The sequence below is a fragment of the Bombyx mori genome, chromosome 8, assembly GCF_030269925.1.
Source record: "Bombyx mori chromosome 8, ASM3026992v2".
NCBI lineage: Eukaryota > Metazoa > Arthropoda > Insecta > Lepidoptera > Bombycidae > Bombyx > Bombyx mori.
Window position 1 is genome coordinate 1,078,994 of NC_085114.1, and position 23,772 is coordinate 1,102,765.

At 39.5% G+C, this 23,772-nt stretch overlaps 2 protein-coding genes across 2 annotated transcripts in view; one reads left to right on the top strand and one right to left on the bottom strand.

Annotated features, from left to right (window-relative positions):
* The first annotated feature begins 1,503 nt into the window (after nt 1–1,503).
* Nucleotides 1,504–23,772, top strand: part of LOC101738526 (cationic amino acid transporter 3) — a 59,840-nt gene continuing 37,571 nt past the window's right edge. Inside the window, exon 1 of the mRNA XM_004925341.5 lies at nt 1,504–1,660. The gene's annotated coding sequence lies outside the window, so the exon portion shown is untranslated. The remainder of the gene's footprint in view (nt 1,661–23,772) is intronic.
* On the bottom strand, nt 17,178–18,432 carry LOC119628815 (uncharacterized). The gene is made up of 2 exons (XM_038012564.1): nt 17,886–18,432; nt 17,178–17,296 (listed from the first exon to the last, which is right to left on the bottom strand). The coding sequence occupies exons 1-2, from the start codon at nt 18,430–18,432 to the stop codon at nt 17,178–17,180; spliced, it is 666 nt and encodes a 221-aa protein (XP_037868492.1).

Consider the following 23,772-nt stretch of genomic DNA (forward strand, 5'->3'; position numbering starts at 1 on the left):
ATGTCTTCACATGTCTTGAACCTAAATATAAATGTGGCAATTATCAAATTATTAATTTTAATTATACTTTTTTATTGTCCTTGTAGGTAGAAGAGCATACGGCCCATCTGATGATGAGTGGTTACCGTCACTTATTGACGTCAGCAATGTCAGGGACAGAGCTAAACCACTGCCTATCAGTATCTTACTCTTGACCGTATAACTAGTATAGTAAGTTCGAATATCAAATCTTTCTTCCATTCCTTCTTTAATTCCAATCTTAGTAAGAGCTGTGTGTAAGTTTTGTAGAAAGACCTAAAAATTATAATCCTGTGATCGAAGTTGAAACCCCTTAAAATAGAAAAAGAAAAACCCGCAATTTACTCATGGTAGAAGTATTCAATATCTCTCGCAGGCAAAATCCTATCGTTTATCATTGGACTATATTACTGGCGTAGTAGTAGTGCCCGTATCTTTAGACGTTTCGTAAAATAGTCCTCCACTCTTAACTCATCCGATGATGCTCGAGAATTCCCTCCAAACTTACTCGAGTTTCGTATTTTTAGTCGACCATTACATTATTCCTTAACTGTCCTCGAGTGAGGTAATAATGATGAAAATTTGATCAAGCTAGCATCAAACCCATAGAGTTCTGTAGTCTATGGTCATTGTTTAATGTCAAAGTCAAACTGCCGCTGTCTGTTTGACACTAGATGAACTTGTTTGATGTTTTGATTGCTGAGTTATTCGTAAATATGTGTGCGTGCGGTAAATCTGCCATCCAGGCCATTGCACAACAATATCATATATTTCCATTTGCGGTCCACATACTGTTTGGACATTGATAGAAAACCAGCCTTGAGGAACGTTCAAGGTACGTCACGACGTACCTTGACTTGACAGTTCGCTCACTTCACTCCGGTTAGGAAATCTTTCCAAGGACGTTTGAGCTGAGTTTATTTTTACGACTAATCATACCAAAACGCGCGTTGGAGGTTGAGTCGAGTCGAGTTAGGCTCGTGTGAACGACTAAAGATACGGGGGTCAATGTCGTTTATAGTTAGTTATACAAATGGCAGCGATGCTAAAGAAATGTTGACTTCAAAAACTATATACATTTCAGTGATCTTTACAAAATCTATAACCGACCTTATGCCTCTGACAGTCTGAGAACAAACAATCAATGAATCAATCGCATTGCAACCAACATCTTCACGGCCACGGTTTAATATGTAATGTAATTAAATTTTAAAGCAAATACAACACGAGATATTTTGTAAATACTTCAATGCGATTTACAAATTACGATTATTGGCAAACAATATTTATTGTTTACATTAATTTGTCGGTTGATTGGACACGAGACAATTCGATTCACTGCGCCAGCGCAGCGAATACTTCCATATTAAGTAGATACGTTTATTAGAAGACATCGTATTAGATCGGAGACCGTAGAATAGTGGCTGTTCAACACAGTTGCGGACTTGGTTCTGTTCACAATATCATTTCATTCAATTTTCATTCAGTGTCCGATAGAAATTAGCGCGTGTCGGTTGTGTGTCTAACATGGTGGCATTGTGTTTATAAATATTCTATCGTGTTTTAGCCAGCGTCTGTGCATTTAGCAAACATAGTTTTTTTTATAGTTGTGAATTTTGTGATTTACTAAAGACTTTTTAAGGTGAGTTTTAAAAACAGCAAAGATAATATTTTTGGAACACCTTTCTTTATGCTTTTTTCTAGAAAGGCCAAACAAGTATTTTAGTTTTAAATCGAAAAAAATCATTGAGTTATGAGTGATTGGACGATTTGATTTAACTATCCAATACGCATACCAGAGATTAGGGTAATTGGATTTTTTTTTTTGTTTAATGAATAAAAATCGATTAATGCACATAAATAAATTAGCACAATATACTAGCTTACAATACGGTAAACTGTAATTAGTAATAAGTAGTAGTAATAGTAATAAGAGCCGAAGATCGTGAAAATCTTTAGTATATAAATAAGGTTAAATGAAGATAATAAAAAACACGAGTAAGCAGGTCAGACGATGGAAAGTTATCATTGACCGTCGCCACAACAAGAACAAGCCTTAGCTGAAATGAATCTAAAATAAAAATTTCGAAATTTCTTAAAACAATTTTTTTTATCTAAGTTGAAGACTATCTGACTGCATCTGCAAAGGGAATTTATACAAAAAGGCATCCTCATTTAAATCCAACCACTATTTTTTCATAATTATTATTTTATTATTATATCATATTATTATAACCATAATGCGATCCTCCGCCTTCCGCGTCCAACGACTTCCCGCCGTGCGCACTAAGTCGTCAGTCCACCTGTTTGGAGGACGCCCCAAGCTCCTGGTACCCATCCGTGGCCTCCATTCGAGGACTTTCCTTCCCCACCTGGCGTCGCTGGCTCGACAGATGTGACCGGCCCATTGCCACTTCAGCCTGCTAACTTTGAGAGCTATGTCGTCGACTTTGGTTCTCCGTGAATTTCTTCGTTCCGGATTTTGTCCCTTAGAGAAATACCGAGCATAGCTCTCTCCATCGCCCGCTGTGCGACTTTTAACTTATGGGCCAGCCCTGCCGTCAGTGTCCAGGTTTCCGGGCCGTAGGTCATCGCGGGGGGAACGCACTGGTTAAAGACTTTTGTCTTCAGGCATTGAGGAATTTGCGAGGTGAGGATTACACGGAATTTCCCAAATACCGACCAACCCAGTCGTATGCGTCTCTCAATCTCTGTATTGTGTGCGGAAGGCGGAGGATCGCATTATGTGGAAGGCATTGGGGAAGTCCTAAGTCCAGCAGTGGGCAGATAAAGGCTGATGATGATGATGATGATGATTATAACCATACTATAATATTTGCTTTTAACTTATTTCAATTAGTACATAAAATCACTGTAACTACAGTTTATTTTGATGCAATGCCTTTTTTTCTACCTATTCGCTAGTAGCTTCTGCGGCTATTACAGCTACGCCCGAACAGGTAGGGGATCTCGGGGGTTCAATCTGAGAGAATGCTAACACTGACCCTAGCAAGAGCAGTGCTTCGCTGAATCAATCACCGGATCGGAATCGCGACCCACTGAGAAGATTCGGCGAGATGCAATGCCTCCTCATTTTTGACGCTTTTTAAAATTTCTGTAGTCTATTTGTGTGTTGACACGTGAGGTTTGAATTTATTATAATTACTAGATCTAATTAATAAACTTAATATAAATTTCATTGCACCTACCACTATACTACCACTATTACTCTGCACTAACTTTGGTTGACTTATAGAGAATGCCTTAGGCATTAAGTCCGCCAATATAACACATGAAGTGTAATAAATAAATAACTAGGTTACTAGTTCAGGTAGAATTAGTAGAATTCTTTGATTAGGTTTTCGAATTTAATCATAGATGAGTATTCGACTTAAACATAATTCTGAATATAAAACATAAAAAATTTAACAAACGATCTTAACGGTTTTATTTGGAAATTGGGGATATACAAATTCTAAGGGACGAAAACAAAAAGTGACAATTGAAATTCTATAAGCACAATGATACAGTGTAATATAGTGTATTTTTTTTGTCTTACGTTTGTTTTATTACCGATATTACCCATCCGATTGCTAAAAGATCTCGAACTGCTCAAGTCGCCGACAAAGTCGTGGACTATTATGGATGGACCTTTAGTGGACTTTATACAGAATCAAACCCGAACACACGAGAAGCGACCAAAGAACAATGCTCCTGAAGGCTCTCGTTAAACGCTGGGTGTTTTAAATCTTCTAACGCTGCTAACCACCATTCGGAAACTCTAATTAAAATAATCCAGTTTCGGTTACTGAAATCAGACGAAATTAATAACTTATTTTTAAAAAAGTCGTCGCCGCGTCGTGGCCTAAAGGATAAGACGTCCGGTGCATTCATGTGTAGCGATGCACCGGTGTTCGAATCCCGCAGGCGGGTACCAATTTTTCTAATGAAATACGTACTCAACAAATGTTCACGATTGACTTCCACGGTGAAGGAATAACATCGTGTAATAAAAATTAAACCCGCAAAATTATAATTTGCACAATCACTGGTGGTAGGACCTCTTGGGGGTCCGCACGGGTAGGTACCACCCCGTATTTCCGCCGTGAAGCAGTAATGCGTTTCGGTTCGAAGGGTGGGGTAGCCGTTGTAACTATACTGAGACCTTAGAACTTGTATCTCAAGGTGGGTGGCGCATTTACGTTATAGATGTCTATGGGCTCCAGTAACCACTTAACACCAGGTGGGCTGTGAGCTCGTCCACCCATCTAAGCAACAAAAAAAACAAAAAAAAACTTATTATTAAGTAATGAAATCTTATTAATCTTGAAATTAATCTTATAATATTAATCTTGAAATTCTTTTTAACTTGAAATTAATAACATTCTCATAGATATTTTTATTGTTATTCTAAGTACTCTTTTATAAATATTTTAGTACCTATACATATTGTAACAGATGTGCACACAAGGTCAATGATATAATTAAGTACATATAAGAATAAAAACAATAGTAATATTATTCGTAGCGAACGATAGAAATGAAATACAGTAGATTGGAGGGAATCGGGACATTTTGCAATTCCAACACAAATTTTCAGCGGCTTTTCTTCGAGTAATACCAATAACATTGAGATTAAAATAGTTTCGGAGACTTATATTTTCATATGCGATGTATTATTACACATATTATGTAGCTCATTGCAAAATATACACAAAAACTTAAAAAACTAACTTGACCCAATTCACTCCAAAGCCAAGGTGAATCGGGTCACGAATGGAAACAACAGTTTTTCGATAGGGGTTTTTAGTAGATACCTACCTATCTGCCCGATATGCATATGCATCAAAAGTAAGAAAGAAGAAGCCAAAAGAAGTAGAACTTCAGAAAAACTATCTAGGTTAAATTCTGTATTAATCAAACATAAGTATGTATGTAGCTATGTAATCTTAAATAAATCATCTAGGCGCAGAATATCTAGTGGTCGTAGAACATCCAATTCACTATTCGATAAATAAAATATAGTACCAACAATAATAAAATATTAACCAAATATCGGTGTTGTGACAACCCAGATTTGTCCCTATTCTACCCCTAGTCTCTGTTCCCCCAAATTTAAGTTTCTACCGAATCTCTGATCCAACGCTGTCCGACTGTGACGGCCTGCGACTATCAGCAGGTCGTCTTAACACCTTCTACAACTGGATCCTACACATGTTAAATCATTAAATGTACTACAGTAATAATTTTAACAATATCCTTACAATACCGTGTGATTGCGATGGAGTTATAACCTTATTTTTCTTAGTCCGGTTTGTCACTTATTTAAGTTTCCAATAAATCTCACATCACAGGAAACATATTTTCTTGTTATTGCTTAGATGGGTGGACGAGCTAACTGACCAGCTAATGTTAAGTGGTTTTCGTAGCCCATAGACATCAACAACGTAAATGCCGCCACCCAGCTTGAAACATGAGTTCTGTGGACCAGTTTTATAGTACAACTGGCGCCCGGCCTACTCAAACCCAAACCCAGCGAGCCGAAATAAAAATGAAAAGTTTTTACCGATATTAGTTATGACATTTGGCAAAAGAACCAAAACTATTGGCATTGTCGTTGTCATTGATATTGTGCAAATCTGCAAATTAATAGAAAGGCTTAAAGTAACTAAAAATTGAAACGAATGCAATTGCTTTGGACTGTTCCGCTACTTAGATTATTTTCCCTTCCTTCCTTTTCTTTTATTTAGATTCTACATATTTCCTTTAAAAGTTTTTCATCAGTTTGAATAATACTATGAATCCTTTAGGCCACGAACGGTACAAAAGAATGTTTCTTAACATTGCATAGCAGCACCCATCTAATATTACTGTGTCTGGTCACGAACCTGGGGCCTCGGGTTAACGAGGAGCACGTGCTAGCGCTCGGCCGCGTGCGAGTTTGTAATGCAACCTTAAGTTTTGTAACCGACATGCCCTATGCCTTCAAAGGTCAAATTTCAAAACATACGTAGTCAATGCGCTAAAGAAGTTGATTTATTTTGAAAATTATTTTAACTAAAGCTTTTTTTATTGGACAGATTTTTTATTGCGTCTGCCCAGACGAGCTCACAGCCCACCTGGTGTTAAATGGTTACCGGAACCCATAGACATCTATAACGTAAAAGCCGCCACCCACCTTGAGATATGAGCTCTAAGGTCTCAGTATAGTTACAACGGCTACTCCTTCTTCAAACCGAAACGCATTTCTGCATCATAGCTGAAATAGGCATGGTGGTGGTAACTACCCGTATCACCAGAGGTATTACTTACTAGTATTAAAGCTGACGTAATTACTGGTGGTAGGATGTAACGTGAACCCGCTTGGGTATATACTACCTACACTATCCTACTTATATCTAAAGTCCCGTTATACTAAAAAAGAGCGTAAGTCCACACAGAAGTCGAAGGTTCTGTATGAACTAACGCTGTTTTTCATCTGTGAAGGTTGTTTTTATTTTTTTATTAATTTTATTTTTTACCTAAGCTGGTAACGTTAGATAACAACGTAACCTAACGAGTAGGTGAGCTCACGGGGCTCTAACCTGAGGACTTTCCTAACACTAGCCCTAGCAAGAGCCGTGCTTCGCAGAACCTACCACCGAATCGGAAATGCGACTCACTGAGAAGATCCGGCTCTGAAGGTTGGTGTCGACAATCACTTTGCAATGACTATTAACTTCATTAGCTGCCCCATCTGGTGTTCAGTGAAACATAACTGAAGCCCGTTTTATTTATTTTCTTACGCCATCACTTGCATATAATTAAGCACAGTACATTAATTAGGCTCTAATGTGCGTGTCATACATATAAGGCAAGCAACCACTTCTAAAAACCCTAATCACCAAGCCAATTCTATAGATAAGCTGGAAATTGGTTGTACAACGATGTAATAATTAAGACCCGCATTACAGATTTCATTAAGCAGGTACAAGGATAATTATCAGAAGCTCGGTCATACTGATTTAGGTCGATGATAATGTAATGTCGGGGCTTATTAGTTTGCGCTGGTAGGGACTGGTTTGCAACTCCTCGTTCGCCTTTAAGACCATAATAATATTATGCAATGTTAAAATTCTATGTGAATTTTTTTTATTGCCTTTGTAGGCAGACGAGCGTACGGCCCACCTGATGGTAAGTGGTTAACGTTGCCCATGGACTTCAGCAATGCCAGGAGCAGAGCCAAGCCGCTGTCTACTGCTTATCCCATCCCATCGGACGGAAGTGATCGTGCTGTAAGAAACTACCCTATTATTATTTCGCATATTTAAAAATATATATATAGTGGTTATAAATATATATATGTCGTGGATAACGACTTTTAGTTGTCGTGGATACCGACTTTTAGTAAAAGACGGTGGTTTTGATTATTATTTTAAATGATGAGATGTTGTTTTGATAAATATCACAAAATGAAGGGTAGACTACGTAACGCCACAGTATAAAATGGCGGTACGTGGACAGAGTCGTGGCATTCCGTGTCAGACAGTCATTCCGTCCGTCTCAGTCAGTCGGTCTGTCGGTATATGCAACGAAACTGTCGGTTTATCCTGTCATTGTGAAAGTTGTGTGTGTTGAGTTTCAATAATTATTATTGAAAAGTTTTATTGACTAAACTGAGTTCAATCGAATACGAGCGATGACGGAACCTACCGCTCAGCCATCCCTGATGCGTGCCGACATCAGAAGTGAGATCAGGACTCTACTCTCACTGGCGTGACGTGTTTGAACATGTTCGAAGTACAGCAAAAAAACATGATGCAGATCAGAATACTAGTAATGGTACGCCACAAGAGCGTGAATGCAGCATACGTAAGTCGTGTAATAACGTCTGTGTTACCTCGATGGAAGGTCTGAGCCACGAAGAAATCGTTACATCTTACGTTCTGGCTCATGTTGCCCAGTTTGACTGTCGACTTCATCACATGGCATTTACTAGCGGAAATACAACACGTAACAAGCTATTGCAAGAAATTAAGGCAAGTGCAAATCTCAAGTGAAACTTGATCGCAATAATGGATCTGTCATGACGAGTGGGTAGTTCCGACATGAATCGTTTTTAAGCCAATGACTACTGCTAGAGTTACATGGCACTAGTGCAGTAAACCAGGACATGAGACTGTGAATTGTCGCTGAAATTTTAGAATCTACTAGATTCAATACCAATAACACTACACGTTCGATGACTTCGGGCTCCAGCAAGCAAGCAAACAAGAAAGCAAGCAAGTTTCCGTGGGGAAGAAAAATTTACACATCTGAAGTCGTCGTGACCTGTAAGATAAGACGTCCGGTGCGTTCGTGTCTGGCGATGCGGCGGTGTTCGGGTCCCGCTGGCGGATGCAGGTTTTTCGTTGGCTTCCTCAGTGTGGGAGTAACATCGTGTAGGAGAGGTGGAACCCGTAAAATTGTAGTTTGCGTGGTGGCTGGTAAGATTTGTTGCGGTAAGAAGTTTGCATGGTTGTAAAATGTCTTGTGAGTCTGCACAGGTAGCCGGAGGTGAGACTTCCGCGGTCGCGGCCCACCCAGTCTGCGAGAACCGGGCAGATCGCCTCGACGGTACGGAGGCCGGCCGACGGGTCCGCCAAACGACGAGACCACGCCTCCAGCACGGACTGCCGAGATTGGAGCCCCCGCGCTCCGGCTGCACTTGCGCTAGGGCGCGCCGCCTCGTAGGAGACTGTGAAGTATCCTTGAATAACTCTGACTGCGATCGCGCGCTGCCGGCGTCGCAGCGCGGCGACGTTCTCGTGGGTAAGGACGTGGCACCAGACGGGTGCTCCGTGTAGTGCCATCGACCGCACGGGTACCATCACCCTGCCTATTTCTGCCGTGAAGCAGTGGTGTATTTCGGTTTGAAGGGTGGGGCAGCGGTTGTAACTATACTGAGACCTTAGAACTTCTATCTCAAGGTGTGTGGTGCGTTTACGCTGTGGATGTCTATGGGTTCCAGTAACCACTTAACACAAGGAGGGCTGTGAGCTCGTCCATACATTAAAACGAAGAGCGTAATCAAACGAAATTAGATACGAAGTTTAAAGGGCCGTTTAAAGTAGTTGAAGTATTGGATGGTGACCGTTACACATTGAAAGCTTTAAATTCAAAACGTACTTACAAATACCCACATGATAGGCTAAAAAAAAATGCCAGCATGACACATACCAGTCGAGGTTGATGTAAATGATGATGATGAAGAGCAAGCTTAAATTGTGGTGAAAACTCGAGTAAGGATAGTCTATCGGCCGTATTGTGTTCGACCGTACCAGTAGCTATTACGTAGTCGTAGCCCGGTAGAAATCGGTGTCTCTTGAGGCAACTCAAGTAGTCCGTGGGTGCGCGGTGCGCGTTTGGCTCTGGCGGAGGTCGGGGTCTGTAAAGACCATCGTGTGTAGTCAGCGGGTGATGCACACGGGCGATCCACGCTGTGGATGCGCATCATGAGGGCAATTGCGATTGCTGGTCGGCTGGAGAGCCGTGGCGTTAGATATTTTTACTCGGAAGTTTTCTTTGATCTGAGTTCCTGTAAGCTATGCCTGATTTGTACAGAGTAAATTTGAAGTTTGATGAACGACTGTGGTACGTGCTCTGGCTGCTGAATAGTGAACTTTGTATACCCTATTGTTTGATTTGGTTAAAATGGTATTAAACCAGTTTAAAGCTTTGATGACTTTAAAGTTTCCGATAAGTCGTAAAGTGTAGTCAGGAGTGATCGAGCGGAACAAGTGTTCTCGTGGATGTTTTTGATTGTAGGTTAACCATCACACGAGGACATGTACAATCAGGAAGACCATGTCGCAATCAACACGTGATTGCTGCAGCCAATACGAGATATGGGACGCAAACGCCGTCTGTCGGCGCTCGATGGGTCAACTATTCACCGGCCGAGTGGAGCAACGTGCCGGTAGCTGCGTAACATCGGGCAATTTTGGTAAATAAGAACAATCTGGTGAGTCGTATTATTTTTATTTGGATTCGGGTGCCGAATGCTCTCTTGTCAAGAAATCTATTAGTAGTAGCTTCATAACTCATCAATTTTATACGATGGTTCTCATAAAAGGTTTCTGTTGTTTTAACTCAAAACTGTACGGAACAAATCCTATGCGATGGTTTATTGCTTACCTATTGTATGTCATGTACTACCTGATAGTTGTTTTAATCGGTTCAGTGAGATTGAGCATTCAGCGAAATAGAACACTTAAATCTAGTGTCCTTATTCGAAGCCCAGACTTGCGTTATTGATGACCAAGCTCGCGGTGAGCTCATGGAATTGTTCTTGACAAATTTTAAATTGTTCTACCATAAGAATAACAAAAGTGAGCCCCTTCGAATTCTTAATAGTTCGCGTGCCATATCCCTAAAGGTTTTTACTTAAAATGATACTGAAAGTAAGAGATTAACTTTGACGAGACCAGAACATTGGAAAGTTAGTAAAATTTGATGTTGAATTTTGTGGCTTTAACTGGTAATAGAACCTATGATTACATAAGGTTGCCTCTAAGTAGTGCTACTGACGAGACTGATCAGTGAGGTGAGAGCATCTCCATCGATTGGTACAGCGGAGACCTGGGTCTCAATGGAGACTATTGTTGTGTTGGTCTAGTAATGACTTTGACTCTATATTGTGAAATGATGTGTATTGGTTTTATCATTTGTTTTAATGATAATGTGGGTGGCAATGTCACTAGCTGCGCCGGCAGCCAGGCCAGGGGCGTTCTATACGATTTTGTTGAAACTAGTGATGTAGAAGATGTAGGATCAAATGACCACGATACAACTGACTGATTAAAGTAAGGATTTTGTTGTCCTATTTTGTGTGATTAGTAAAGAACAGTATTCGGTGTCATTTATGACTGGTAATTGAACACATCGCTCGATTTAGGTGATGTGTTCGTTTTATTGCCGGATGGAGGCATTGTGATGTGTTTTATGGTTGAAGTGGGTACTGGATGGAAGTTCCACTTGCGTGCCGGATGGAGGCATTAGTGTTTTGTGTTGAAGTTGGGTACCGGATGGAGGTCCCACTTATTTGCCGGATGGAGGCAATAAGTAGTCAAGAGCTACTTGATGGAGGTGGCACTTGAATTGGTTTATCGTCACTCGATATAGGTGGCATGAGTTACTCTCACTAGATGGAAGTAATTGTAACGATAGTTTGTGGTTGATACAGAATACTGATGAAATACTGCTCAGATTGAGTTGTTTTGTAATAACTCGGGTTTCTAATGCTTATTGAGCATTAATGAAATTTTTCAGTTGTATAGTGTATCACTAATAATTGGGTAATTAAGTTATCTACTCACACAGGTTAACATGGTCTGTTAAAGATCTTGTTGAGAGCTAACGTTATGGTTTGTAATGAAAGGAATCCCAATCCTCAATCGTGAATGTATCAGGATTGGCCGAGACGAAACTTGTTTGATATTGCAAAAGGTTGTTTTTCTTGCAGGAGCGTCACACAGGGACGTGTGACATGTCAGAATGGCCGTGTCGTGGATAACGACTTTTAGTTGTCGTGGATACCGACTTTTAGTAAAAGACGGTGGTTTTGATTATTATTTTAAATGATGAGATGTTGTTTTGATAAATATCACAAAATGAAGGGTAGACTACGTAACGCCACAGTATAAAATGGCGGTACGTGGACAGAGTCGTGGCATTCCGTGTCAGACAGTCATTCCGTCCGTCTCAGTCAGTCGGTCTGTCGGTATATGCAACGAAACTGTCGGTTTATCCTGTCATTGTGAAAGTTGTGTGTGTTGAGTTTCAATAATTATTATTGAAAAGTTTTATTGACTAAACTGAGTTCAATCGAATACGAGCGATGACGGAACCTACCGCTCAGCCATCCCTGACGTGTGCTGACATATATATATATATATATATATATTACTATATTACTATAGTGGAATCCAATACAGTTCGGACAAGATACTTTTTAACAAAATTATGTTCACGAAGGTCATTCATAATGAGGTAATAATATAGTACTAGAAAAGCCTGCGCGGGTCGCTTTCAGTACAAATAAGACTTAGTAAGTCTTCGACCTCATGTGTCGAAGTGGATGGCGACAGTAATGGTATCTATGAGCTACGGTCACCGTTTAATATGATATAGGACAAGGTTAAGTACTTCATTTAAACAATAATAGGAATAATTAACTATTACCAATAAAACTGAGAATAAGCAAGCTCTAAATTTTGGTGAGAATTAGAAGAGAACTTTTCCTATTCACGACGTCGTGTTGGTTTAGTTGTTCGTCTTCTGAACGATGACGTCATTGTGCAAATCCGTGAACGCAGCTTAAAATACTAACTAGACGATGACCGAGCTTTGCTCGTTTTTTTTTTGATAACGCCATCTTGTTGTGTCTTAAAAGCTGTTAGTTGCCCTCAATTAAGAAAAATAGTATTATTATTCGCCAATAGATGTCGGGAAGAGTTGATTATTGAAAACACGAATAAAACCACATTTTCTGAAAATAAATCGTAGCTAGATCGATTTATCGCCCCCGAAATCCCCTGTATACTAAATTTTACGAAAATCGTTGGAGCCGTTTCCGAGATTCAGATGATATACATATTATATATTAATATACAAGAATTGCTCGTTTAAAGGTATAAGATAACCGTTCGATTTTTTTAAGACATTTTCATTTTGTTATCATATTCACCTCCAAAATTTCAAATTGAACCGGCTAGTTCATGAAGACATTTAGAATCGAGACAATTTTCATTTATCAATAACCATAGTAAAAATTTAAAACAGTGTCACAAATGAGTCGTCTATTATCAAAGGTGGCAATCTGTGCATTTGGACAAAAAAATGTTATTGATATGTCAATACAAATTGATTTGAATATAATCGTCTCCTTCAAAGAATACGGTTCAAAACCTGCATTAAATAAAGATTAATACTTAACCTGTTAGTTATCTAAGATGTCGTTCAGAAGAGTTTTGTGACTGCCAATGGAATACAAAGTCAATAATTCGTTTTTCTGATTTACCAATAATTGTCCAAAAGTCACATTGCCGGCTTTGATAATAGTCGACTCAAATATGTTATCTATACGTAAACATTACAAAACGAAATATTGTTTTCGTTTTCAAATTTAACACAACTTCGTGTAACAAATTTCGTGCCGTCGCCACGTTCATTTCGCAAGTAAAATCGTTTTTATCTTTCAAATAATACCTACTATATTACTGCAACAGATAAACTGTGGAATGCAGTTTTTAAGGGCCCTAACATAATTGTAGCGAGAAGCGATGGAAAAAGGTGGAACAAAATGGTTTTGAGAAATTATAAATAAATAAATAAATATTTACCAACAATCACGCCACGTTAACTGGTCCCGTGATAAGTTCGTAAAGAACTTGTGTTACAGGTACCAGATAACGGAAATAAATGTAAGTTTTTTTATTATACACATACATAATATATTTAATAAACATCCATAACCCTGGAAAATACATTTATATTTATCATATAAATATCTTCCCTTGGCGGGATTCGAACCCGCGACTCTCTTGTGTAGTGACCATGTCACTTACCACTACACCAGACGGCCGTTTACCACTAATATAGGTACTATGCGTTATTGCTATGTATTATTTTTTTTATTTGATCCTGGTGATAGTGTTGTGAGCTCGCAGGTGTAGGTACCACCTATTTCCGGCACGAAGCAGCTGTTGATAAGTGCGACACCCATAATACTTTGCAATTGAGAACTTCATGTCCCAAGGTGGCTGCATCCACTTTGTGTTGTCTCCGATGACTACTTAATATCCGTAAACTCCTTCACTCACCTATGCAACAAAAAGGTACAATTTTCCCGCATTCCGATTACTATAGATGTAGGCACGAACAAAAAAGGTATTGCGCTGCCATCATGGTTGTATCAGCCAAAAATTACTGGTTTTTTATTTATATTTTATTGCTTAGATGCATGGACGAGCTCACAGCCCACCTGGTGTCACTGGAGCCCATAAACATCTACAACATAAATTGCGCCACCCACCTTGAGATATAAGTTCTGAGGTCTCAGTATAGTTACAACGCTTGCCCCACCCTTCAAACCGAAACGCATTACTGCTTCACGGCAAAAATAGTCGGGGTGGTGGTACCTATCCGTGCAGACTCACAAGAGGTCGTACCACCAGTAAAAAACAATAATACAACGATAATTTTATGGGGTCTGCTGCGTGAGTCTTCGTTCAGGCAATATGGGGTTTAGATCCGTTACCGGAATGATTATGTCCAATTTTACACACACAGCAATTTATTAGATAAAAACGATCAGAAGGAGAAAAGCAACAAGCACAAGCACAGTTGAATAGTTCACAGCAAAACGGTAAGAAAAAGTCCAGGCAAAGAAGGAGACATAAACTATATACACTAAACATTCAATATAAACTTGGTCAATCGAGACAGGCGTATGCGAGTAAATGTGACGTGAGCTTCGCGGTCAGAGGTCTGCGGACGACTGGCGCAGGAAGATGCGACGACGCACCTTGCGCCGTTCACACATATACTTGTGAACTACGCAATCATGTGTAAGTCACCACACCACTCCCCCTCAGAGACCACCTCAGGATGGGCGATAGTAGTCTGGAAATGTGACTTTTCTACCCGATCTTGTTCTGTGAGACGAGCGCGGCGATTCCAGACTTTCTTTTTCATCATAGAGTTGCTTGGGTATTTTTTCTGTGTTGCTATCTAATAAGTAAGCTGGTTTGATCCTGTCTATGGAAACGTTGATCTCTTTTCCGTTTATTAACAGCTTGTATACTTTGTTGTCTCTGTTAATAACTTTGTAGGGGCCTTTATACGCTGGTTGAAATCCACGTTTGACTGCGTCTTCTCTGAGGAACACGTGCGAGCAAGATGCAAGATCTTTGTAGATAAATATCTTCTGGGTAGAATGATGTGATGTTGAGACTGGCTGTAAATTGCTGGCAAATAGCCTGATGCGGGCTGAAAAATCAGTTATATCCGTATCATACTTGTCAGTTTTATGACCAAAAAATTCTCCTGGTAGGCGCAGGGGTTCACCATATAGTAATTCGGCTGACGAGCACTGAATGTCCTCCTTATAAGCACTTCTTATGCCGAGGAGCACGATTGGTAAAGTTTCGGTCCAGTTGATGTCGGCATGACATGTAATAGCAGCCTTCAGCTGCCGATGAAACCTTTCAATGAGACCATTGCATTGAGGATGGTAGCTGGTAGTTTTGCGATGCTTAAACCCTATGAATTTGGAAAGTTGATCGAATAGTGCTGATTCAAATTGTCTGCCGCGATCAGTGACGATGTCAGTGGGACAACCAAATCGGGCAATCCATCCCGATAAGAAAGCTTTTGCTACTGATTCGGCCGTAATATCAGTCAGTGGTATAGCTTCAGTCCACCGGGTAAAACGATCAATTGCTGTTAAACAGTACTTGTAATCACCGGAAGGAGGTAACGGTCCAATGATGTCTAGGTGTACATGATTGAATCTTGCTTTTGGTAAATCGAAGGTGCCTAACGGTGAGCAAACATGTCGATTTATTTTTGAGCGTTGGCAAGCTAAACACGCTCTAGCCCAGTCACGACAGTCCTTCCTGAGTGAAGGCCATACAAATCGTTCAGCTACTAGTTTAGCGCTAGCCTTTGTACCGGGATGGCTTAATGAGTGCAAGCTTTCAAATATTTGTTTCCGTAAGTGCTTTGGCACCAGAGGCCTAGGAGTCGGCGTGCTGACATCGCAGTACAATTGTTTTTGACTTCCTGGTATATTTAGCTTCACGAGTTGTAACGAAGTGTGCCGTCTTAAGAAGTTCACTAGTTCAGTGTCCGTATCTTGCGCTTTGGCTAACGTTTCGAGATTTACAGGATTTTGCAGTTCTTCAACTTGACCAGCCCGGGAAAGAGTGTCAGCCACAACATTATCTTTTCCGGATATATGTTGTATGTTAGTCGAAAACTGTGATATGTAGTCTAAATGTCTATACTGACGTGGACTACAGTTTGCCTTCCGCTGATGGAATGCGAAGCATAATGGTTTATGGTCAGTATAGATGGTAAAAGTTGTTGCTTCTAACCAATGCCTGAAGTATTTAATGCTCTCGTAAATTGCCAAAAGCTCTCGATCGTAAGGTGAATATTTTTGTTGCGATGGGCTTAACTTACGAGAGAAGAATGCCAGAGGTTGCCAATTTCCGTCCTTTAGCTGTTGTAATACTCCACCAATAGCAAAATCAGACGCATCAGTCACTAAGCTCACCTTGGCATCACAGTCAGGATGAGCAAGTAAAGCTGCGTTACAAAGGCTTTCCTTACAGTCTTCAAATGACTTTAGTGAGTCCCCTGTCACCTCAATTGGATGTGATGCTTTTATAGAACCTGTCAGCAAGGAGCTTAGAGCAGCTTGAATATTTGCAGCTTTGGGGATAAATCTACGATAGAAGTTTATCATGCCCAAGAATCTTCTAAGCTGCTTAGCTGTTTTAGGGACAGGAAATTCTTTGATGGCTTGTACCTTGCTTTCCAGAGGTTTTGTTCCATTTGCGTCAATATGGTAGCCAAGAAATTCTACCTTCGATGCACCGAAGACACATTTTGCAGTGTTGATGAGCATTCCATATTCTTTCATTCTGATGAAAAGCTGATGTAGGTGCTCCAGGTGCTCAGATTCATTACTGGAAAATATGAGAAAATCATCGATATAGGGGAAGCAGAAATCTAAGCCACGTGTCATCTCATCGACAAACCTCTGAAAAGTTTGACTTGCGTTTCGCAACCCAAACGTCATGTACGGAAATTCAAAGAGTCCAAACGGGGTTGTTATCGCTGTTTTTGGTATATCGTCTTCAAAAACCGGTATTTGATTAAAAGCTTTAACCAGGTCAATGGTAGAAAATACACGACAGCCAGATAGGCTATGCGCAAAGTCTTGGATATGGCGAATCGGATACTTATCTGGTATCGTGCGAGCGTTTAGCATACGGTAGTCGCCACATGGTCGCCATCCGTTCTCCTTTTTAGCAGCGAGGTGTAGTGGTGCGGACCAGGGACTCTCAGAGGGTCGCGTGGTGCCGTTAGCCAACATTGCTTCGAATTCTGATCTTGCAATCTTCAATTTTTCAGGTGCGAGTCTTCGAGGAGTACAGGCAACCGGGGGGCCTGGTGTGGTGCGGATGTGATGTACTGTGTTGTGTTTTGGTGTGTGGTATATGCCTGCCGGTCGTGTCAGCTCTGGAAACTTAGAAAGCAAAATATGATATTTAGAATTGCCGGTTACGACCTTTACACTAGATATTAAACTATCAGTTACAGCAGAAGCAGCTACGGTTGACAATTTGGTGCTAGCATCAATTAAAAGCTTATTGCGTATGTCTACGATAAGGTTAAAATGAGACAGAAAATCTACGCCAATGATAGCTTTAGTTACATCAGCTACTGTAAAACGCCACACAAAATTTCTACGCAAACCTAGGTTGAGATTAAGTTCAATGTACCCGTACGTGTTAATCGTAGAACCATTGGCCGCGCACAGCTCGTATTCCGTCTTTTCCCGTCGTTGACGAAGCGCAGAGCGAGGAAATACGCAAACATCACTTCCGGTGTCGACCAGAAACTGAAGACGTGATCTTCTATCCGTCACGAAGAGGCGACCGGTGTTTAATGGGCAATCTTCAGTCGCCATTATCGACTGCCCCGAATGTTTTCCGATGGTGTGTAATCACAGGGCTGGATACATGTCTTCGCTTGTTGACCAAATTTGAAGTGGTACCAACAAAGGGGGAACCGCTTATAGTTGGACTGGGATCTTCTCGTAGGGGTTCGCCTACGATCGTGGAGCTGCTGACGATTGCGAGAACGGGACCGGGTATGCACTTCCATCGTTAGAGCGCTGACTTGTTTTGTTAGTTCAGTTATTTGTCGAGCCATGATTTCCAGTGCCGAGTCTTCTCTTGAAGATGTTGTTGCCACCTGAGGTGCACTAGGTGCGATGTCATGGACTCTGTCAGCCAGATCTGCCAGTTCAATAAGAGACAAAGTCATCTGAGACGCGATGATAGTTTGCAGGTTGTCTGGTAGACGGCTTGTCCATATGGACCGCAGAAAATCGTCTGGTATTGTAGGTCCAGCTAGTTGTCGTAGATGTCGTAAGAATTGTGAAGGCTTACGGTCAGCTAACTCTTCTGATTGTAAAAGCTGTTTTACCTTTTTCTCTTTAGACACGGAGAGCCGCTTAATCAGTTCGCTTTTAAGGTACTCATATTTTTTTGTAGCCGGTGGTGAGGTGATGACGTCTTCCACTTCAACCGCGTACTGTCTGTCCAAGTTTGAAAGCACGTAGTGAAACTTAGTTAAATCGTCAGTTATTCTTGCCATGTTAAATTGACCTTCTATTTGACAAAACCATATTAATGGTTTTTCCGGCCAGAAAGGCGGTATCCGTACACCAACCCGAAAAAGTTCCGCTGGATTACCGGATGGATCCACGGAAATAGGCACTTCATTTTTCGATATTTTTTTGTGTGGGGTAGTATGCGAAAGAGTTGTGTCACTATCTTCACTGCTCATTTTGCTAGAATGTTCTTCTCGGGGTCACCAGTTATGGGGTCTGCTGCGTGAGTCTTCGTTCAGGCAATATGGGGTTTAGATCCGTTACCGGAATGATTATGTCCAATTTTACACACACAGCAATTTATTAGATAAAAACGATCAGAAGGAGAAAAGCAACAAGCACAAGCACAGTTGAATAGTTCACAGCAAAACGGTAAGAAAAAGTCCAGGCAAAGAAGGAGACATAAACTATATACACTAAACATTCAATATAAACTTGGTCAATCGAGACAGGCGTATGCGAGTAAATGTGACGTGAGCTTCGCGGTCAGAGGTCTGCGGACGACTGGCGCAGGAAGATGCGACGACGCACCTTGCGCCGTTCACACATATACTTGTGAACTACGCAATCATGTGTAAGTCACCACAATTTATTATCAAGTTTCGATCACACGCTTGGCCCTAAAATAAAATTAACACAATTAATATAAATTTATAAAAATCTATGAGCCCATTTGCAATAGTCTATACTAATATTATAAAGAGGAAAGATTTGTTTGTTTGTTTGTATTGAATAGGCTCCGAAACTACTGAACCGATTTGAAAAATTCTTTCACTGCTTGGAAGCTACACTATTCCCGAGTGACATAGGCTATAATCTTTTTTGAAAAAAAAAATAGGGATCCTTACTAAAACTCCAATAATGTAATCCAAAGTGTAAAAAAAAACCTAAAATATTCATTACATCGCGTGCCCTGCGATAGTTTTCGCATGATGATAGATTAAAATAATGTACTACTATGACTTTGTAGAACACATTATTATTTACAAAAAGTGTCGCGACAGCATAATATGTCTAACTATTATAGTTATGCCGCAATTAGTGTTATTTTATTAAAAAAAATAAAAACAACGTCAAATATCGTTGAAATTTTTGTTAAACACCCGAGCGGAGCCGGAGCGGGCCGCTAGTACTCAATAGTTGGCCTTAATAATTTTCTCAATCACGTTAAGGCATTTTGGATTGTTTAATATAAAAATAATTGCTATGAAGTAATTACACTAATAAAGTCGTGAGCGCAGCTGCTTTAATAAGAACACCAACTACCCACATCTTTATGTCTAACTAGCGGCTCGCTCCGGCTTCGCTCGGGTCACAAAATATTCAAAATAAAAAAAACAAAATGTGTGCAATTCACACGTGGTAGAAGTGAAACCTTCCAAAATTAAAATACAATTATCCTAAACGTCTTAAGTATATGTAAAATTTTGTCATTAGTAAATAATTGTAAGGTAGCGCCCTCTGTGAATTGATATTTTAATTTCACGTATAATCCTAAATTAAAATTCACTACAAGAGCTTTCATACACACGTTAGTATTAAAAAATCTCACAGATGGCGCTGTATTAAATAGTATGTATATTTCTGTCTCATTCTTTGCTGGTTTCATCCTACACATTTTTGTATTTGTGTCTCTTACCTGTCGTTTTTTCCGTTGCATCCGGTTTGAAATCACAACGATTCTAAAGAAGTTATCACTTCAAAAAATTATAATAAACACACATTAACCCTTATATGTATCGGCGTCAGGTTTCTAAAAATAGAAAATATAAATATAGTTTAATGAATTTTTATTTTCATTTAAATAATATTTGTTTTTATCTATTTTTTTATTTTTTTTATAAAAAAAATACAACCTATGTCACTCGGGGATAGTGTAGCTTACAAACAGTGAAAGATTTTTTTAAATCGGTTCAGTAGTTTCGGAGCCTATTGAATACAAACAAACAAACAAACAAATCTTTCCTCTTTATAATATTAAATATAATAATATAGAATAATATAAAAATATTAAATAAAATAGACGTTTTTTCTAAAGAAGAACCTACTGCCCGTATCTTGAGGCCTAGCAGATAGTTTAACTTAAGAAGGTCCCAGATATGATAACATTGAGATGTAGTTGTATTAGTGCTGCTTCTAACCGTATTAGGTAGGCGCTGACACGAAGGATGTTTTACACAGTGAGTCTAATTATGTACTGCTTTGAATGGTTTATTGAAGATAAGTATGTACACAAACAAACTATAACAAGAGTGGTACGATAAAGAACTAACATATAGGAGTAATAAAGCACTGACACGAACGATGGGTAGCACAGCGAATATCGATAAGTACTTCCCGCAGTTTTTTAAGATTCCGAAGTGTTGAACAACAATAATAGATGATTACCTGAATTCATAAGCGACAGCAATTTTGTCGAATTGTAAGGCGGTTGCCCAAGTAGTAGCGAGTAAGTGAGTCGCCACAACATAATAGATAAACGCCAAACGCCTCTCAATTGAACTTTATTTTAGCATACTTGGAATTAACTTGATACATTAAAAACCACAATATTCATACGGTAAGCGATATAGCATCTGAATATATGTCCTTCTGACGGCGTTTGTTCAATGTTTAGCATCACAACCGCTATTGCTTATAGTTGATATTGTAACAGAACCCGTACAATAAAATAAAGCTGTATAATATTTTGTTTCCAGATTTTAAAAGCATTTCTTGCAATTTTAAAATTATTTGTTTGCTTGAGATGATATCATCGTCTCGTTTTTACCATCGCACCGCCCGTCATCGGAGCAGAGTTCATCCATACTACTTGGAGCCACTGCGTTCATCCACAGTCGTCGTGGGGTCGTTGCGTCCCCTTGCGGGGGCGCGGAGCGGGCCTCGGTGAAACCCCTCTGCCCGGACCTGTGACTCCCTGCCTATTGTTTTTTTTTTACAATTTTGTCTTTTCCTAACTTAACCTAAAGTAAACCTAACTTAGTCTAACTTAGAACAAAGTGACACTCCTACACCTATCCACATCGACAGTGCGTTTCCAGAGATCTTTTTTAGCCACGTACCATCCGACTTTGGAATAAGCTCCCCTCGACGGTGTTTCCCGAGTGCTATGGCATGTCCTTCTTTGAACGAGGCTTGTGGAGAGTATTAAACTGACGCTGACTCATTGCTGACATCCATGAGCGACGGTAACCACTCATCATCAGGTGGGCTGTATGCTCATCTGCCCATAACACAAAAAAAAGATATTGCAAGCGCTTGTATGAAACAAGTGTTCATCTTATTAACATCGACAAACTTATCTCTGTTTTCGGACATAGGCTTAAAGGTCCACGTATTGCTCAGTTTGCTTAGTGCGATTTTTTAACGTTCTCGATAGCGTAAAAGTTAACTCAAATTTGTATGCAATTGGAACAGCGCCCCTAGCGGCAAACGTAAGCAAACGTTCCAACTCCATACAAATTTGAGTTAACTTTTACGCTATCGAGAACGTTAATAAACTCGCAATTAGCACACTGATTGGAAACGAAATGTCAGCGCTGGGGAATTACCGACGTGGGGAATTTTGTTACAGAATGATGTAGCTATTTCAAATAATTCCTCGTGCCTATTGGTTTACAAATGGCTGATTGCGCGATACTGTGCATAAGAATAAAAAAGAAATTGCTTATTTTTGTTTGTTGCTTAAATGAGTGCGGGCTCACATTCCGTCTCATGTTAAACGGAAGCCCATACATTAATATTATATATCCAGAGGTAAGAGGCTATTGGTTTAAGCGATATTTTTGCAACTTTACAGGAGAGCCAGATAAAGTTTAAAATTTGGAAAAAAAAAATCATAATAAAGAAACTTTTTCATCCATTTAAATCGGGTAAACTTAATTGAACTGTTAATGCTAATGCCAAATAAAATGGACCAGTGGTCCCGCAGTAGTCGAAATTCGACTATAATTAATTGAAATTATAAGTTTGAACGTTTTATTATACTTCTATAATCACAGATTTCGCCAAGACTACACTATAGACAAATAAACAATATTAACCTTTTCTCAATTTGATCACAGACTAACAGAGCAACAAAAGTTTAACAATAAACATTGAGTATTCATATGCCTGTGTGTCAAATACACGGTAGTGTTTGTAATGTTTTTTTTATTGATTTAATGTAATAATAATGCATAATTAAAAAAAAAAAATCCATTCGGCACTCCTTCGCTATATTTATTCTCTATAAGTGTGGGAAATTTCGTACTCCTTCGTCCGCGCCACTTTCGTAAAAAGGGGTACAAAGTTTTTGCTTCACGTATTAATATATAGATGTTTAATTACAAAGATAAATGGCGCTTATACCAAATAGCCAATTACTGGTGGTAGGACCTCTTGTAGTTCGCATGGGTAGGTACCACCACCCTGCCTATTTCTGCCGTGAAGCAGTAATGTGTTTCGGTTTGAAGGGTGAGGTAGCCGTTGTAACTATACTGAGACCTTAGAACTCATATCTCAAGGTGGGTGGCGGCATTGTAGATGTCAATGGGCTCCAGTTACCACTTAACACCAGGTGGGCTGCGAGCTCGTCCACCCATCAAAGCAATAAAAAAAAGCTTTTCATCCCTTCATAAGTTAATCGAACACATATTGGGTAAATAGAAAAAGTCATTAGATATAATAAGTAGGTAGTAGTAGGTAGTCATAGTGCTGTAATTTTTCCTGTGTAGCAATCCGGTTTCAACATATATTTGAGACTTAGATTAGGTATTCCAAGATGAGTGTCGGTACTCAAATTATAATGTGAATCGCTCCGGTAACCACTTATCACCCTGTGGGCTGTGGGTACTGAGCTCATACTCCTATATGTGCGATGAAAAAAAATTATCAGAAATAAAAAACTGATCGGCCATGAATTCTTAAGATTCAAATATGTATTGGGTTTTATATTTGAAACGTCAAGCAGGAAATTTACGAATAAATTTTTTGTGTTCTATTTTTTGGTTTTCCCCAAATTGTGTATTTTATTTTATACAACAAACATGAGTGCGGGTTCAACGAACCAGCTGCCGAGTAAATATTATAGTTGGAATTTTAATATTACAATTAAGTGAATTCTAAACAATAACTATATAGCTTATTGACTTCACTTCACTCTAACCGGCGCCATCTAAAGGGCGGAAGTCCGGCGATTTCCTCCTGACCAAAAAAAAAAAAAACAAAAAAAAAAAAATATGTTATTGACTTCGAGTGTGTGATTCGGAGGATGTATTTTTAGGGTTTCGCCCTTTGATCAATATTATTGACCGAAGGTTTCACTTCATAAAATTGAAAAAAAA